The sequence below is a fragment of the Mastigoproctus giganteus genome, chromosome 3, assembly GCF_048544385.1.
Source record: "Mastigoproctus giganteus isolate SK-2022 chromosome 3, ASM4854438v1, whole genome shotgun sequence".
Taxonomy (NCBI): domain Eukaryota; kingdom Metazoa; phylum Arthropoda; class Arachnida; order Uropygi; family Thelyphonidae; genus Mastigoproctus; species Mastigoproctus giganteus.
In genome coordinates this window covers 224,159,916-224,180,411 of record NC_143577.1, presented here as the reverse complement: position 1 = coordinate 224,180,411, position 20,496 = coordinate 224,159,916, and the positions used below count along the sequence as shown (strand labels likewise).

Below are 20,496 nucleotides of genomic sequence, written 5' to 3'. Positions count from 1 at the left end.
TTAAAGCAATACTTGTGATAGTGAAACTAAATGCCTGTTTAATTGATATTGCAACAATTTACATCTCTCCAGCACCAGATATTGCTACTATCAATGATGATATTACACCCCTCTGCTACTCATCTAATCTGCAGTGATTTTAACCTTCTACCGCCGCTGACCACTCTCATACAATGGCTAACGAACAACTGCAAATATTACAATAGTCAATGATGAGCCAACTGAGGCATTTATCATCTGAACCTTATTCTATGTGCAGGTGTTTGCAGAATCAACATTCCATTAATAACTTACTTCATATAAGATCACAACCTGATTGCTCATTTCTTTTACTGCCTATGACTAACTCAACAACAGCAATACTGTGGAGAAGGTCATAATTTCTTCAACATTTCTCGATCCCAATAAGTGCTTAGAGGCAGCACAGTATATTTAATCACAGTTAAACTCATCATGAGATGGTTATACAGTGGTTTGTTTGTTATTTGGTTTTTAGGAGCATTAGCAACTAAGGCCATATTGCTCTGGGAATATGCGGTGGTCATTCCCTGACCTTTCCGCATCCTCCGTATTTGGTGGTGACGGGATCGAACCCCGGTCTAATCAAGAAGCATGTGTTATGCACTGCTGCTCCTTCCCACCTGGCTACGGAGGCGCATTATACAATGGACCCCCCACTTTACAATGGGTTCACTATACGATCAAATCACTTTATGATGGACTCTCCATAATAAAATACCTTTCACTATATGATATGTAGTAAGTGCAGGATATTGTCATTATGTTTGCGAATTGAATTTTAATTAATTAATTCTATTAAACAGAGCTTAAAAAATAAGAATGAAGAGAAGATTCTGAAAATTTATTTTTGTTTTTTTATATGATTTCAGTGAAAGATAAACATTTCACCATAATACTGTAAGGTAAAAACCCACAGAGAATTCAAGTTATCGGTATTATCGCAAATGCAATAAGATCGAGTACTACCTGTTTATAATAGCTTGCACTAACAGAAAAGTCCAATAAACTGGAAGTGCAAATTGTTTTACGGTCGTGACCTCCAGAAACGTGCTTTAGAAAAATATCACAAATGCATTCAAAAATTCATTCTTATAACAAAACATAGCAATAAAGGGTGAAAGTGTAGTGCATTTTAATGATTTGAATGGCTGATTCTACTAACTAGTGATCACTGGTGCCTACTTATTTCACTCTACAATGGCTTATGATTGTCTCCGACCGGACCACATGGTCCTTTGTCTCAGCCAATAGCAGCATTTGTAAACATGTTAGGCACATGTTTTGTTTTGTATCCTTTAGTTAAAAGTGATTTTTTTTGTGCTTACTTTCCATAAATTTACTGTATTGAATTCTTGAACATACAACATTGCATAATATGGCCCCTAAAGAGCGCAATAAGAAGAAAATTTCAATTAAAATTATACAAGAAATAGTGAAAAAACATGATGGTGCTAAAATTAGTTCATTGGTGTGCGATATAGTTTTTCACAGTCAACCATTTCTACCATAGTGAAACAAAAAGAAAAGTAAGTGAAGAATCTAACACAGTCCACCAAAAAGGCAGAGAACTGATTGTAGAAATGGAAAGGCTTTTGTTGCTGTGGATAAAAGAAAAACAAATGAAGGGTGATACAGTTCCTGGACAATACATATGTGAACGTGCAAAGCAGATTTTTGAGGACTTAAAGACTAAAACACCTTCAGCTAGTGATATGCTATATGGGAACTTTAAAGCCAGCAAAGATTAGTTTGATTGATTGTATGATTGTTTTTGACCGTTTTAGAAAAAGGTCTGATATTAAAAGTGTCAAAGCATGGAGAGGCTTGCAGTGCTGATGAGGAAGCAGCTGAAAACTTTAAGGTGGAGTTTCAAGAGCTTGTTGAGAAGGAGAGCTACCTTCCTCAGCAAGTTTTTAATACAGATGAAATGGGCCTCTTTTGGAAAAAGGATGCCTGTGAACATACAGTACATCACAAAAGAAGAGGCCTCGTTGCTTGGTCATAAGCCTACGAAGGATAGGCTTAATCTGCTATTAGGGTCCAATGCCTGTGGTGATTTTAAGCTTACCCCAATATTGGTTTACCACTCAGAAATTCCCAGAGTGTTTAAACAGCAAAAGGTCATCAAAAGCAGGTTGGATGTCTTTTGGTGGTGTAACAAGAAGCCTGGGTGACAAGACACCTCTTTAACGAATGGGTATTTGAAGTGTTTTGTCCTTCAGTCAAAGGTTACTTAGAAAAAAACAAACTTCCTTTAAAGGCACTGATAATTTTGGATAATGCTCTAGGTCATGATACCCAACTTGCCTGATCTCTGGGGGAGCAATTTAACTTCATTACTGTCAAATTTCTCCCACCCAATACTACCCCTTCAGCCAATGGATCAGCAAGTGACTGCCAACTTTAAAAAAAATTTACACAAAGAAGATGCTTGCGAAGTGCTTTGAAGAGACTTCAGGAGACAGAGCCATCACCTTAAAGGAATTCTGGAAGACCAGGTTTAACATCTTAGACTGTGTACAAATGACTGTCAGTTCTTGGAATGAAGTTTCAGCTTGGTGCCTCAATGCACCTGGAAAAACTTATGGCCTTCAGTCATCCATGATTTTGAAGGATTTGAAGCTGAAGGTGTTCTAGAGCAGGAAATTATCACTCTTGGTGAGTTGTTGGTCCTAGAGATTGATGCGGCAGATGTGGAGGAGTTAATTGCAGACTACGGAAGGGAGTTGGTAACAGAGGAGCTCCAGGAATTAGAGCAGATGGGCAAGCATGACAGTGGAGATGAGGAACATGAGGAGGATGACTGTGTAGCAACAACACAAGAAATTAAGGACATGTTTGCTGTGTGGGATATTGTGAAGAGGACAGTAAGAAAAAAACCCAGATATTGAGTTTAATAAGAAATTAAGGACATGTTTGCTGCATGGGATATTGTGAAGAGGACAGTAAGAAAAAACCCAGATATTGAAACCAATGAATTGATGACCTGCAAATTTGAATATCAGGTGTTCAGTTATTTCAAGAACCTTCAGAGAAAGCGCCAAAAGCAAACCACTTTGGACAGTTTTTATACCATAAGTAGCAAGAGGCAGCAATCAGAAAGAACGCCAGATCCTGAAGGTTGTCCTGATATCTTTATGGTAAAAGATTCTCTTCCAGCTCCAATCACCACACCACCATTGACACAGCTTTTCCAACGTAAGTTAAATGAAAATTACGATTTATTTATTTTATTTTTTTTTAATGTTTATAATTATCATTTTAAACATTTTTTTTTGGGAGGGAGGGAATAAGTAAACATGTGCGGCATCATCAGCATTTTTTTCCCCTTTTTTCTTAAATTTGTATCATGCTCTAACGTTTATTCCAGTGTATAAGACGCACCACAATTTCAGTGCGAGTTATTTTTAGATAAAAGGTGCGTGGTATAACACTGGAAAATACGGTATTCAGTATTCTATATAAAATTAATACAATTTCTGTTATAAAAATCACCTTTTACAGAGATAAATAGCTTAGTTATATAGCGAAAATTTCAACTTCCGAGGACTTGGAATGAATTATCAATAAACAATGTGTTATTTGGTTCATATTACGATATTTTCATGATACAATGGTGTCTCCGGAATGAATTATTATAGTAAAGCAGGGGTCCACTGTATATAATCACCCTCTGCATCGGCCAAAACTGTCTGCATTTCCCCGAGGCTTAGTGGAGCAAAGATTTACTGTATAGTTCTGATAATAAGCAGTCTCTTCATAGGCAGCAGAAAATCTCTGGCACCACTCAAAATAGGATCCTATATTCCAGAGTTAGAGCTATTTCAACTGACACAAGGCATAACAATAAAGCAATACACAGAAGCTACCTTGTCTAAAGGAAAAGCACTGTACTCTACCAAACACAGCATGTTTAATTCAAACCTTGATCCAGATGCCAGATTCCAAACCAGTACCACTCCTACAGAATTATTTCTTCAACACTGAGTTTGCTCCTATGACCTGTCTATCATTTATACCACCACACAGCAACTTATAAATATTATAAACTCCCTCTGCCCATCAAGTACAGCAGGACAAGATAAGATACTTCATTTTATCATTGTGTCTTAGCCCCTACATCCTACATGTATTGCTCTCAATCTACAACTCACAACTCTACACACAAATGTGCAAAAAAGTTAAAGTGCCAATGAGACCAAAAGATTTCAGACCTATTTCACCTCCCCCCCCCCCTTAAACCCTTGGAAAAAGCACTCCTTCCAGCATTAAGCCAGCAGCTCATGCCTCTGAAATCAAAATTCCACTCCACAGTCATAAATAGATCAACCATATCAAACCTCTTGCCAGCACAGAACAGACACCCCTTGCTCCATATCAGTTTGGGCCTTTGAAACTAAATCTGAATTAGCTATTGTGTATGCTGATATTGAAGCTGCTTTTGACAGCCTAGATATTACAATCCTTCTCAACTTTCTGCAATCATTCTTCAGAATAAATAGTGATCTGCTAGCTTTCTTCACCTCATTAATGAAGAACAGAAATGTCTGCTTCACAATGAAGTCCCACCATACCTGGAAAATCACTGCAGGAATATCACAAGGTGGAGTCCTTTCTGGCCTCCTATTCTCAGCCATACTTATCCCTTTTATGTATCCCCTGTGATGATGCTATAATATATGCCGATGATATATAAATTTGCTTACTCTAATCCCACCTACAGAAAATCCAATGGAAACAGCTTCTTCAATCACTGAGATTTTGACCGCACCTTCTGCAGAATTTCTGATAAAATCTTAACCCAAATATATCAGCAATAATTACATATTCACTCAAACAGCAGCAAACAATGATTCAACCATCAGTCTTTGGCACTCTCATCACAGCTGTTACCAGCCATAAGGACTTTGGCATTTATATTTATTCGAAGCTGAGATGTGATGCTCACACGGAATACCTCTGTAAGCACTTTAACAACTTACACTGGAGACTGAAACAGCACTTACTCCATATCAACAATGCTGAAACCACTATCCACAAACCACAGTTTATCCCATAATTTTATATGCTGCTGAAATTTGGGCAACTGCTTCACCCTCATCTCAGAAACCAATGCATGCACGTGAATACTGGACACCGAAATGGGCATCACTCTTAAGCATTGCCAACCTCCTCAATTGAAACTACTGACACAGTCGAGCAACTAAATGTACCCAGGCTCCCAAAGTTAACTGACATCAGACATTTAATTCCTATTATAAAAATGTTCAGTCACGATAAATGCCCTGAACATATGGAATATCTGTTAGTTGCACAACTCTCTGTCATTCTTTGGGTCTAAATCCATGCTTATCCTGAAACACAAACATCTGAAACTATGTGATCATTTCTTACCTGCCCAGGCACTTATGCAACTTGAAAATGACCTGCAGAAGATGACTACCTATACGAAATAACATCCCAGTCTCATAGAGTGGATCATATCTGTACAACTGGAATAACTCCTGATAAATTCTGTGGTATAAACTGTGCCAGATTACCTAATGATAAAATCAGCCATCCACATCACCTGTTTGAGCCACACAGTAATTATAGATTGGATTTGGATTCACCTTCCCTGCCATTACTTTTCACTAGTAATGTACACTGATATAATTTGTTCTCTAAGTGATTTTCCTTTTATTATATATGCATTTTTTTTAAATCAAATTTGTGTAACTAATAAAATCAATTTATTTATTTGTCTGTTTTAAAACATTAAATTTGAACATGGAGAAAATGACTGAGAGTGTACAATGCTGTGACACTTTTTCACACATATAATTCACACAAACTAGTGGAAACTAGTTTATGAGGAAAATATATTGCATTATAGGCCAAAATAACTCTAACCAACTGTTGTCTTTTCTCTTAAGTGCCACAATGATTCTGGTAACACAGTATGTATGTCTGCAGAACACAGCTGGTTGCATGTTTCTGGATGAAAAATAAAAGAACCTCACACTTCCTGCTGAGACTGGCTGACTATAGCCTCCAATTCCAGTCTGTGATGGCAATTAAATACAGACTTTTCCAGATCACTGACAAGGCAAAGTACTGAAAGCCATCTACTTAACTTTTTCTAAGGGATGAAAAATTATTAGAAAAATCCAAACCATTAGTATCAGCCAAAAAATTAAAAATGATAATAAATAAAAAATAAAATAATAATAAATAAATAATAAAATTCAATTATTTAAAAATTCTGTACCAAATATACACCCTTCCTATTCATGTTCTCATACAGATTCAGAAAAAAATTCTTGAAAAATTCCATCAGTTTTTTCAGGTGCATTCCCAGATGTGTAATGCACCCATTGTCTCTACCCTATGTAATAACTTAATTACAGTGGTTAGGTTTTTCTTTATGTCCTCAAGATCCTGAAACCTCTTTCTTTTTTGAGGGAAGTTTTCACGTTGGAAAAGAGGAAGAAATTCAATGGTGCTAGATCGAGAGATTTGGGCGGATGGTGGTTCTGTACAATGCCATATTTTGTCAGCAATGTCTTCACAACAAGTGTGGAATAGGTGAGGCACTCATGCAACAAGAAGCAGCCGCCTTTCTCTCAAAATTGCAGCCTCACCTGGGAAATGTGCTTCAGTAGTCTTTGAAACATCTGTACCCAGAACACAGCACTGACTCTCTCCCCCTTCAAGTAAAAATTCCTTGTGAATCATACCGTTTGTCAAGAAACACAATCAGCAGTGTCTTCATCGCGGACAAAACTTTTTTGGACCTTGGTGATGATTTTGAAGTCTCCAATTTTAAATTCTCTGACATTTTGTCTCTGATTCATACCAAAACACCCAACACTCATCTTTAGTGACAATACAGTTGAAGAAATTAAGATTGTCTTGACAAGTCTGGATGAAGTCTTCACATTATGATACTCTTTGTTGCTTCATCTGTAAGGTTGGATGGCACAAATTTTGCACAGACCTCTCTTTTCCCTAAATCTTCATGCAGAATTAGATGAACGTCTCCCTACTCACATCCAGCTCGTCAGCCACCATTCTGTGAGTCAAACAACTCCCAGAATGGTGGCTGATTGTCTCTTGCCACAATTTCCCAAAATTTTGCACCTCTGTCCTCATTTTGAGAAGTTGATGGACACTCACTTCTTGGGTCACTGTGAACATCTTCATATCCATCTTTGAACCACTTATACCATTCAAACACACTGTATGACTTAACATTTAATTGTCATAAACAGTTTTTAATATTTCATATGTTTCTCATATTTCTCACATTAAACTGGGAAAACCTGCATATTTCATATGCAGGTTTTCCCAGTTTAAAATAAAATTTGATATTTATTTGTTACTTAATTGCAAAATAATGACATGGAATGTTAATGCTACTTGTTTGTTTGTTATTTGGTTTTTAGGAGCATTAGCAACTAAGGCCATATTGCTCCGGTAATATGCGGTGGTCATTCCCTGACCTTTCCACCTCCTCCGTATTTGGTGGTGACGGGATCGAACCCCAGTCTAATCAAGAAGCGTGTGTTACGCACTGCTGCTCCTTCCCACCTGGCTACGGAGGCGCCTTGTTAATGCTACTAATGAAACTGGTTGTTACTTGCAACCTGTCAGCCTACTGGACAATCTCTGTACCACAATCTGCTGTTGAAGTTTGAACTACAATGTACCACATCTATTTATTTTCAAACTCATCAAACAAGACCACAAACAGCACCAGTCTAGAAACTTTATTGCCCCACCTCATATGTTCTATTAATCCCTGACAAGGTTTTAGGCCCAATTCTATAGCTCTGCCATTCAGCATATAGAAATATAACTATAAATTTGGAACAGGAGATCCATAGCAAACTTAGAATATTAAGAATCTTTGTATCAAATTTCATGTTGATAGATTAGCCCATTTTCACTATACACCCATAAAACCTTAAGAAGTTTAACATTAAAAATCCCACCTCATAGCTATCCAAACATGAAATTTTGGTAAACACTTTAGTATAGTAATGGAGTTTTAATTCCTGAAGTACATCATTTAACAATCAAATGTGCCTGAAATGTAATATTATCTAAATTCTTTAGAAATTGAATACAAAAAAACTTTCCACATTAAATGAGATTTTTATATGTAGCTCAGTCAGATCTAATGCTGGTTGAAATGTTGCAGTCAGTTATTTGTCTTAATAGTTCAACTTTATTACCCAACCCTTACCTGTTGATACATCAAGAAAATACTTAAATAAAAAAAAAATTCAAATTGCATATTTATTACAAGTTTTTAACTTAAAACTACAATATTAGACTTACTCGTTCCATGGCATCTTCACTGTAAGCTAAGTAATATAAACATATAGATACACCAGTTGCTGCAACTGATGGCCTATAAACTTGCAAAAGTTGCTGAAGACCTCCTACAGCAATGAATTCAATTGCAAACTTCTTGTGACAAAGTAATGCAGCAAGGTACTATGAAAAGAATTTTTTGTAAATGTTATTTAAATGTCCAAAAATTAATAATAAATTAATTCAATGAAACATTAACTTCCCATATCCATTAATGGCTTGATTACCACCATGCTATAGAATACTTGAAATAAAATTTGCTTTTTAAAATGCTGATTTATTTCAAGCTAAGTAATACATCAGTTGCAGCTAATGATAGCAATTAAATCAGTAATTTAATTCCTTTATTTCATAGTTATTTATATTAATTATTAATCCGATTAACAAACCTGATAAGACTTTTGTAGTTTATAAAGAATTAATATAACAATAACAATTTTCTGTCATAATTCTCAGCATTTTAAGCTCTTGCTATTTTAAATTACGATATAACAATATATACAATATTGAACTCAAGAAAGACTCATCACATAGATTACTACTAAGCGAGATTTAAAATAAGACACTTTCCCATATGAGATGAGATTTTAATCAGTTTATTGGTATGTAAAGGACAGTGTATAGTGTCTTCTGTCTAGTGACACCAGGGATTTCCCCCAACTTTGCTTCATAACTTTGTGAAGTATAGTGTTAGGTCATGTTGGTCATCTGGCCACTTAGCCTAGAGACCTGTGGAGCTAGGCCAGGTAGGTAGGGACTCGTAATAGCTCTGACAGGGTGAACCTTAGCATCATCTGAGCTTATCAGGGAGAGCCCCCCCCCAAAGTGAAGTTTTTGCTGGAAAGGAGTGTGGGGGTGACAGTGTAAGTGTGGAGTATAGTTGAAGACAATAGTGGAGATAGTAGGGAGACTGACAAGGAATTAGAAGAGTAAGTGACAAAAGGAACACCCCTGTGGAAGGAGCACACCTTCCAAAGGGGGAATGATAAGAACAGTATAAAGTGTACTACCTGGTGGTAGGGTCCACCAGGCAAAAGGTTTTTGGGTGGGGTGGGAGGGAGGGGGACTAATCCCTAGGCATATAGGAGGGTTAAAGTCATAGGGACAGAGTGACTTATGTGGGGATGTTTGCCTGTTGACTCATAGTGCCCAGTTTATTGGGCAGTTATTCCCACACCGGAGACCCATACAGACATTACACACTTTTTTTAATAGCCATAGTTTGGTCATACCAACGTATACATCCAACTTGCAGCCACAATAAGTAATTTCTCATCATAATTTTTCCCCCATGTATATTCAAGGGTGCACAGTCATAACAATCAAAGGGATGTACTCATGTATTTGCTCACGCACTAGACCTTGCACACAACACTCCTCACAGCCTCCTGAATATAGACAGCACACACTTTTTTTTAATCATTTTTGCAAGTTAAGAACAGACAGGACAGGCAAAAGCACATTCACACAAGGATGGGACATGAGCATTCACACACAGGTCACAGGTGGTCAAGTCACAAGTGCCAGAAGAAAAAACTATCAGTCAAGATGCATTCACTCCATACAAGCATATTCACATGTTTCCATCCACACTTACTTACGCCAGTCATTCATGCATGCAGAGGGACATCCATCCACACACCAACACTTTGGCTACATGCACAATCAATCATCAACATCAATCACACACTTCTGCTCTCTCATTTACAAGCAGTTATCCATATACTTTCAATGTTAAATCATACTCTTATTAATACATGCCGGTCTGAGTAAAATCACTCAAGCTAGTATGAAATCCTATCTCACACACACACACACACACACTTATATAGTTCAAGCACACAATCATTCAGCTACACACTTTCATTGTTGCATATCACCTTTCATGCCCTATACACACTCAATTTCTTGTAACAACTGGCATGCATTTACTGATACATAAATGAGCATATTAGTCACTTGCAATCTTCCATTCATATACACACTCAGGTTTGTGGACATACTCTCACACTTCCAGAGTCCCTTCATTCCTAGTTAGTGATCTCATCCTAACCTCCTAGATTGCATATTTATACTTATGTTGCCTATTCCTCACTCATGTATGTAGTCCCTAGTCACATCCAGTTTGGTCAGGTTCATGTTACTTCTCAATGGTAATCAGGTTTGTCTGCATGTGATCATGTCAAGTTGTGTCCTTCATCTGCCAGTGGCCAATAGCACTGTTGGGGGGGGGGGGGGGGGCATTATTATTTTAGTGTTCTGCAAGATTGTATTACTGAGGATAAATCTCTCTGAGCATAGTCTGCCAGTGCTTTATAATAGGTTTCGTCAATAGACATTTGTATCTTCTTGGGAGAAATCCAATTTTACTGAGTAGTGTGCTTCTTTGATTGTCATATTGTGGACAGTTATATAACATGTGAGCCCAGCTTCCCTGAAATTGCAGGAACAGTATGGGTCACCAGCCAGGCCAAAACTGTGAAGTTTGGCCTTTAAGGAGCTGTGCCCTGTCAGAACAAAAGAGATATACAGTCCAGGGGCAAGGCACAGTGGGGGGTTGGGGGATAGACCATTAATACCTGGGGTAGGAATTTCCTGGTTACCCCCCTAGTCATTTGCTCCCAACTGTTTTGCCATTGCTGGGTCAGCAGTGTGGAAATAAATTTCCTTTCTTGGTTGATTGGACTGGCTATGTTGGGGACTATTCCCATGAAGTTAGTGGGGATACACCTCTCTTTAAGGAGTACAATTCTCAGCGTATTATCTCAAGGTCCAGAGGTAGGGTGCTAGCCAAAACCTGCAGATCTGATGTGCTGACCATGCAGCAAGCTCTAGTGATGGTGGTGGTGAGCAACATTATCCTTGTATAGATTCTATTTTCATCTTATTTTGGCTGCCCTGGTGAACCAGATACCAGCTCCATAGGGGATTACTGGCAAGAAGATAGCTTTATAGATTAGTGTTAACATTTGCCTTTTTAGGGCCCCAGTCAGATCTACTGATTCAGGCAATCATGCCTGCATAATTTTTGACTTTTTTGGCAAGATAGTTTAGATGTGGGAAGAAGGTTAACTTATTGTCAAACACAACTCTCAGGTACTTTAATTCCAATATATGTAAAGGACAACTGGTGCAATTTTACCCTGAACAACCCCAACAACTAATAAAATTGGCTATATTTTGGATTTCAATATCAAAATCTGTTTTCAGGGCTAGGATTTTGGGTTCTGTGAAATTATCCACAAAGAGAAATTAACAAAGATTGACAATATAGACATGAATCCAATTCTGTAGTTAACAGAATATTAAATTAGTTTTGAAATTAAATTCTGAATTATCCTTAATCATAAAACATATTTACTCCATTAAATAAAATGTACAGAGGTTTATGCAAAATAATATAATTGTTAGAATACAATTCTTTAAACTGGAATTTTAAAAGCTAGCATTTAAAACATGAAAATTGCCTAAAGGACTTTAGTCCTTTAGACAATTTATCCTTCTAATAAGAGTTACAAAACACGAAGACATGATTAATCCTTCTAATAAGAGTTACAAAACATGAAGTTAGAAATAAATATGTCAAATTTTAGAATTCCTCCTAGTAAAAATATACATTAATTTGATTTATTTCTAAATCCATAACTTCAACCATCATAACTCTTGCTGCTACTGCTTTCTTCTTTGAAGAAAAAAACAAGTAACAGTTTATCTTGTATCTATTGTTTGCAAGTATCAGAACTCATTCCACAGGAATGTTCATAAAGCTGTTCTCTCCTCACATCAAAGATCACTGAATGGTTACTGGTATGGCATGCTGTCAATCCCAATCTAATATCAAGGTATTAGACTGGCTGAATGCCATACCAATAGTACTAAGTATATATTAATAATATAATACTTTGATCCAGAGGCTGCATGTAACTAATAAGATACTAAAACAGTTCCAGGCAATCAAAAATGAGTTTCACACAGTGTTTCTGCTCTGTTACACCATTCTTCTTTCCAAACAAGTAGCTATTCCTGAAATATCTGACCAGTAACCTATGCATTTTATTTGTGGTATACAGGTAATATGGTTTAAGTGATACTTGGTCCATCTTTGACTATCACTGTGAGAAACCTTCTCAATACTGTTGAGTTGTCCACCATCACCTGATCAGAGGACAGCTCAGTCTTTTGCAGTGCATCCTCTTTCTCATTTCTGCTCTCCGATCCCAGTTTCCATAATTTGTTATTTTATAATACCAGCTTTCTACTCATCTGAAATAGGAGTTGTTATTCTTGTTCTAGTTTTATTTTTGCATTCCTTCCCATTACTGATGTTCTGATGCCTTTTACAGCTCTAATTGCCATAAACATTCTGTCTGATTTTTTTCTCTATTTTATTTTCAATGTGATTATTAGATATAATATATATATGCTTAATGGATAACTCAAAACCACTTAATTAGAAGTTAACATTTTGTGGAACCTTGCATTTCAAATTAATAAAGTTTTTATTGAAGCAGTCTTAAGCAATACAAAAAAACACAAAATACTAACCTTCAGTGCCTCAAAGGCTAATCTCACATCATGGTTTTCCTTTAAATTCACATACTGAAGAATAAGGGACAGTGCATTATGTTCGAAGACAATACTTAATAGCTATAAAACAATAATAATAAAAATTCATTGAAGAATAATACATTTAACAATGAGATGTAAATGTAATTATTAATATATATTTAAATATTGCATTTTCAGAAGGCCCATAAAGAACAAATTAATTAAAATTAAACGTCTTTAAACTGTACTATATACTGTATATTTTTTTAAGATTGTTATTGTTATTTGTTATTTGGTTTTTTTTAGGAGCATTAGCAACTATGGCCATATTGCTCCAGGATATACGGTGGTCATTCCCTGACCTTTCCGCATCCTCCGTATTTGGTGGTGACGGGCTCGAACCCCAGTCTAATCAAGAAGCGTGTGCTACGCACTGCTGCTCCTTCCCACCTGGCTACGGAGGCGCCTTTTTTTTAAGAGGGATGGGGTGTATCATAAGTAAGAATCTGCCCAAGTCAACAAAATATTCAGTGTAACTGTAGAGGGTGTTCAGCACATTACCAATCCTTTAGTTTAATTGCTTATAATTGTTGAGCTACATTACTTACAAATATCAGTATTAGCATTAGTAAAATGATGCAAGAAACAAGAATTAATAGCATTAGTACAACAAGAATTAATAGCTGAATTATTGGCATATGATGCAAGAAAGCATGCTTATACAGCATCAACAAAAAAAAAAACAAAAAAACTTCTCATTTCACCTATCCATTCTCTCCAAAGGTTTGTCCAGTTCTTCCTTGAATTTATTTAAGCTACGACAGATGAAGTCTGTATCGCAATCTGCTGGCTAAAGACAAATTTCCGCAGATCTATTCTGCAACTGCCTTTCCTTAAATTGAATTTATGCCCCCTTAAGCATGTAATCTCACAAGAGGAAGAATCCCATTAGCACTGAGCTTTCTCAAACCATTCAAAGCCTTATACACCTCAATCAGATCACCTTGTAGGTGCCTAGTCTCTGGACTGCAATTTGCAGCCCTTAAGCCTTTCTTGGTAAAAGCAACCCTTTGTTTCCCTCACCAATCTCATTGCTCCTCTCTGTACTAATTTCAGCAGCTCTTCATCCTTCCTAAAATGAAGTCTGACCATTGCCTTATACAAAGGGATAAATACCTCCTTATCCCTGTTAGCAAAGTTCTTGTATATCACTGACAAGACCCTATGAGCTGCTCTGGCAGCCTGTCTGCACTGTTCTGAAAAATTCATATCTGACTGTACAATTACCCCCAAGTCTTTTTCAAAGATGGGTTGCTAATGACCCATCTTTTAAAAATCTCTCTAGTTCAGCACCCAACTAATAGATGGCTCTTACATTAATACGGAAAATTGAGATGTAGGTCTACGTCTGCTGTAATGTTATATTTTAGCCGCAAAGAGTACATGCGTGTTTACAAGTGCAGCAATTTGGAATGATTTCTTGCGTGTCCCGACATGTCTTCACAATATTAGCATTAGCATTAGTAGAGGCATTTGATGCAAGAAAGCAAGCTTATGCAGCATGCAGCATCAGCCAAAAAAAAAAAAAAAAAAAAAAAAACCCACTTCCACTTCACCCCTCTGTTCGTTCAAAATACCTGTCCAGCTGAGACTTAAACTTATTTAGGCTATCAACCTCCACCACAAGAGATGGAAGTCTGTTCCACCAACCAACCACCCGCTGGCTAAAGGCAAATTTCCGCACGTCTATCCTACATCTGTCTTTCCTCAATTTGAATTTATGCCCTCTCAGGTGATTTTTCTGAGCTAGAGGAAGAATCCCATCAGCATTGAGCATGCTTAAACCATTCAAGGCTTTATACACCTCTATCAGATCACCTCGCTGGTGCCTAGTCTCCACACACTGTAATTTGCAAAACTTAAGCCTTTCTTCGTAAGAGCACCCCTTTGTTCCATTCACTAATCTTGTTGCCCTTCTCTGTACTCGTTCCAGCAGCTCTACATCCTTCTTGAAATGAGGCCTCCAGACCTGTATACAGTACTCTAGGTGTGGCCTGACCATCGCCTTATACAATGGAATAATCACCTCCTTATCCCTGCTGGAAAAATTCCTGTATATCATTGACAATACTCCATGAGCTACTCTTGCAGCCCGTCTGCACTGCTCAGAGAACTTCATATCTGCCTGCACAACCACCCCCAGGTCCCTTTCATTCTCTACCACTGTCAGTGTAGTACCACAGAGTTGATACGTTGCTCTGGGGTTGCTGTTTCCCATGTGTAGTACTTTACATTTGTCAATGTTAAACTTCATTTGCCACCTCTCAGCCCATCTGCTCAACCTTTCCAGATCCTGTTGCAGCAGCATAGTGTCAGTAGTGTCCTTGACAACCCTGCCAACCTTTGTATTGTCTGCAAACTTGGACATTAAGCCCGATATACCATCATCAATATCATTTATAAATACAGAAAACAATAATGGACCCAACACTGAGCCCTGAGGGACTCCACTAATAACATCAGTCCACGATGAGCAGTGTCCATTGATTACCAATCTCATTGCCTCACCAATGAGATTGGTAACCAATTACTGGTAAGTTGGTTTTAGTTAATTATTTTCTCTATTTGTTATACATTTTTGTTGGAACAAAGTTGCTTACAAACATTTTTGATATTGTTCTAGTTTTATGTTGAATAGAATATGTAATGATTTTCCAGGAAAATAAATATACTTTATTTTTCAGGAAGAAACCACTGTGTACTGCTGAATTATTGGAAGAAATCGAAAATTTTGACTTAAAAAATGATACAGTAGTGCCTGATGGTATCAATATTACTCCTCTGGATAATGATGGTGAGAATACTGACAGCAATTCTAATGATGAAGAAGATTATGACCCAAACGATTTGAATAGCAGACAGTTATGGGAGGAGGGCAAATTTATGTTTTCTAAGAAGTCAAAACAAAGAATTTTAGAGAATGAAGAGTTAGATGAGGAGAAAAGGTATATCAGCAGAAAAAAAGTAAATATTCTCGTCAATCTAATATTCAAGTAACTAAAGAAACTACTTCCCAAATAAAGAACTCGCCTAAAAGAAAAGCTAAAAATTGGCAAATTTCAATGGGAAAATGGTGATCTTAGTCCTGTTATTCCCAAAACTGACTTGAAGGGTACTATGCCACCCCCTTTAACCTTATCAAAAGAAAGACATTCAATTGAGTTTTTCGATCTTTTTTATGAAAAAGTCCTTAGTCGAAGAACTTGTAAAATATACGGTCATGTATGCTAGCCAAACAAAAGTTTGAGGATTTGAATTACCAACAAACAAATTGTATGTGTTCGTTGGTATTCTTTTGCTCAGTGGTTACGTTCCTTTACCCTGAAGAAGAACTGTTTTGGGAAGAAAGTGAAGACGTACACAATGCTTTAGTTTCAGGATCAATGCAACATAACAGGTTTGAAGAAAACAAGTTTCAAAAATTTATTTCATGCAATGGATAACAACTTAGCTCAGGGTGGCAAAATGGCCAAACTACGCCCTATTATGGATATTCTCAACCAAAAAATTTATTTAATATGCCCAATACCTATACATCTATCGATGAATTAGTGATTCCCTATTTTGGTAAACATGGCTGTAAACAGTTCATCCGAAGTAAGCCAATTCACTTTGGCTACAAAGCCTGGGTCATGAGCACCAAGCCAGGATTTGTGTACTGTTCGGTGTATATCAGGGAAAACAAGCAAAAGATATAACTGCTACTCACAGTCTAGGTGAATCTGTTGTGCTAAACTTTGCAGTAGTTTTGCAAAGAAATTATCCTGATATTCAATTTTCATTATATTTCGACAATTTTTTTACATCGGCCAGGTTGATTTATGATCTTACAATAAAAAACTTGGGTGCAACAGGAACAATACTACACAAGCTTGTGTCACACTAACCAAAAAATAAATAAACCAAATATAAATTAAATTTAAAAATTAAATAACTATTGTCACCCTTCCTTCTTTCATTTACCTCTCCATAAATTATCCAAATTTTCCATAAATTAAACTTCAAACCTACACAAGAATATGTGGAAGTTAATAACAACAGTCAATAATTCTTTGACTAAAGGATAACTTTCAAACATCTCATCTACAATTATAAATAAATGATCTTTATTTGTTTTTTTTTTTTTTTTTTAGGAGCATTAGCAACTAAGGCCATATTGCTCTGGGATATGCGGTGGTCATTCCCTGACCTTTCCGCATCCTCCGTAATTTGGTGGTGACGGGCTCGAACCCCAGTCTAATCAAGAAGCATGTGCTACACATTGCTGCTCCTTCACCCTGGCTACGGAGGCGCTGTTCTTTATTTAATGTACGGGTGGATGGAAAAAGATAAATGCAAATGATAGGTACAGGAACCCTTTGAATTATGCCACAGACTAAATAAAAAATGCTGTTTATACTCAGGCACAGCACTAGGTCAGAGCTTACAAATCATCAGCATAGCCCTATTGGCCAAAAACAGGGTGCAATAATGACTGATAATAGAGATAAGTTCAATTTTACAAATTGTATATTTTATTGCAGAAAGTGAAAATTTATTTCAAAGTAAGATTTTTAATTTGATATCTAATGTAAAGTCGTTTCAATTTTAAAATACAAGTGTTTCCTTTCACTAGTTAGTGAATTTAGCAGGTGGTATTTCAATTTCAAGATACAAAAAAGAAATTATAAACATTTTCTCAGTCAGGAGAGTAATTCTATACAGAATTATTGAATACTGAAAATATAATTTATGCCCAGTTGCTCAAAGAATTTTACCTCTTGATATTCTCCCATGGGTGTCAAATATTGCAAGATAAATTTTTGCTGCATAGCAGGTGTTAGAGGAAACATCTGGAAAGAGCCAATCATATATACTTCAACTTCTGCCCAGCTGCTATTGGAACATTCATTCTGGGGAACAATGGAACCAATACTACTGAATGGAGAAGCTGCTCTAGCAGGAGAGAGTGATGCTGCTCTCCTCTAAAAAATAAATATATTAATATATAATTAACTGCACACATTAGCCCAAATCAATAAAGATGTTACAGCATAAAATAATTTAGGCAGGTATTTGTTTAAATTATACTAGCTGAATTAAATAAAAAGAAACAATAAAAAAGAAAACTGGGAAGACTGCATAACTGTTTTCCAACAGTATAATTTCTTCATTACAACACTGAAGGTAAGAGTTTTTTGTTATATATATCTTTACTGGTGATGAATCATGGTGTCAGTACTATAAAAGAAAACTAAGGTACCAAGCACCAAAATTATCAATTAAAGCACTTTGATTCCCCATCACCAAAGGAAATTACACTCCACCAGCTGCCCAAAGTCTCATTTAACAATATTCTTTGGCCACAAGGATCTACTGCATGTCAAATTCAGAGAGTGTGGAGAAGAGTTGATATGCGACATTTTCACTTTCATTTGATTGGATTCATATTAAGACAATTTACAATATTTTTTCCAAAGATTATAAAAACAACTTGAGCAGTATATTTTCAGAATGCTCACATTACATTTTCATTTTGATAATAATTTAATAACAAAAAGCATAACCCTTTGCAATGAAGAAGCAACCTTAGATCAATAATATAACCAAATATTTTTAATACATGTATAGGATCATTTAGCAAAATAAATGTAGATTTTGCACCAAATGCACTATGCATGTATATTGGCCACTACCCAAAATGTAAATAAATAAATAAATAAATAAAAACCCTCCAGGTTGTAATTCATTCCCCGATACAACATTTTGTTTCAATGTTCTCTTTCTTTGTAATTAGCCAATCTCAGATAGCAGGAGGAAGGTTTCTCTGTGAGTTATTTATTCTAATTTTTTTTTCAACCTGCAAATTGACTCAAAAACAAACACTTGTACAAACATATTACACATGCAATTCAGCCCAAGATGCTCATGCATCTTAAGCAATAAAATCAACAACAATACAACCCAACAAACACACAGTCAAATATCCTCCAGTGTAGCTTGATTGCATTACAGTCTCCATCTGCTATTCATTTGGAGAGGTCCGACTTTGATTCCTGTTGATGACTAGAGAAATTTTTAAATTTCTCTAAAGTTCACAAAATATGCAAATCAACCCACAAATATGGATATGAGAGACAAGCTCCAGCACTATTAAATTAAAATAATAAGTTAATTTATTAAGCTTGATAAAGAAAAACTATGATATACCTTGTCTACTCTTTATTTATCATGTTATGGCTTCTCATACAAATTACTCAGTATTATAACTTGTTTTAAAAATTTAGATAATAAGCATTTCTAATATGAAGTATGAAAGACATTATCTAGGACTTTAAAACTGAAGTAATTATGATATGCAATTCAATTTTACAAATGGCAAAATTTAATTACTTAGAAGGATAAATTACTACAAAAGCTAAAAAACTTGTTCCATTTCTTGCCCTCTGTAATAGATCACAAATATTAAATTATTAAATATATCCCAATACTAATATTAAAATTTAAAGAAGTTCAGCCATTTATTTTGAGACTAGATCAGGAATTCTGAATCTTGACTTTACCAAAGGTTTCAGATAGCACCCAAAAGAAGCTAATCAAAAGTCTGTTGTTATATTGTAAATTATTTATCTCAAATGATAAAAAAGACATCAATAAATAGAACAATATTAGTGAACACATAATCACAATCAGACTGCCTCTATCCTTCAAGATATAGCAAACTGATCAAAAGAAGTTATACAAGGTTATCTAATTAAAATGTAACCCAGTTTTTATACAACAAAACTTATTGAAAATGAAATACAGAATTTAACAAAAATTACACTTTTGCTCATATAGACAAGTGTTCACTCCTATTTTTAATGTGTTTCATGCAGCTTTATGAAGTATGTTTATTATTGGTGTGAGTTTTCCATATTTTTCTTGTCTTGTTTGATATAGGCCTGTTTGGATATTTATTAATAAGTTTCATTTGGCAATGAAACATGATTGGATGAAAGGTAGTGTTCCAAAATAAACAGGTTCTTTTGAAGGAAACCCATAATACATATTTCCCTAATAAATGTAATACTACTGCTCAAATACCACCGATGTCACAATAAAACTCCCTGGCTAAAAATCTCTCAGTCCATATCCAGTGACATCATCTTCAGTAATGCCTTCGTTACCTCAGCGTATGCATTATGTGATAAATGGAAAACACTGTATAATACTGCAAGAATTAATGTATCTACTAAGTATCCCCCCATTAATGAAATCATACACTGTAATCAGAACCTAAGTTCAGACAAAAAAGTTTTTTTTTTTTTCCCAGTTATCTTGAAAAAAAAGTTATCCTGAAAAAGTCCTTATAATTCCATGTGTGGGGAGGAGTGAGGTTTCTTCACATTCATTAAATTCTTAAAAAAATAAACACCACTTTCCCTTTTATCGCCTTTTCTATATGGAGGTCATATCCTACATAGGTCACACATCCTACCCAAGCACCAGGTATTAGACAACTATAAATATGCTCGTAGGCCTTTG

The 20,496-nt window shown here is 35.9% G+C and overlaps 1 protein-coding gene across 2 annotated transcripts in view; it reads right to left on the bottom strand.

Annotated features, from left to right (window-relative positions):
* Positions 1 to 20,496, bottom strand: part of mahj (LisH and WD40 domain-containing protein mahjong) — a 305,108-nt gene that overhangs the window by 195,688 nt on the left and 88,924 nt on the right. For both annotated transcript variants that reach the window (XM_090369657.1, XM_090369658.1), the window contains exons 9-11: positions 17,748 to 17,954; positions 12,928 to 13,029; positions 8,347 to 8,505 (exon numbers count right to left, since the gene is read on the bottom strand). In XM_090369657.1, coding sequence (XP_090225783.1) covers positions 8,347 to 8,505; positions 12,928 to 13,029; positions 17,748 to 17,954 — 468 coding nt within the window. The remainder of the gene's footprint in view (positions 1 to 8,346; positions 8,506 to 12,927; positions 13,030 to 17,747; positions 17,955 to 20,496) is intronic.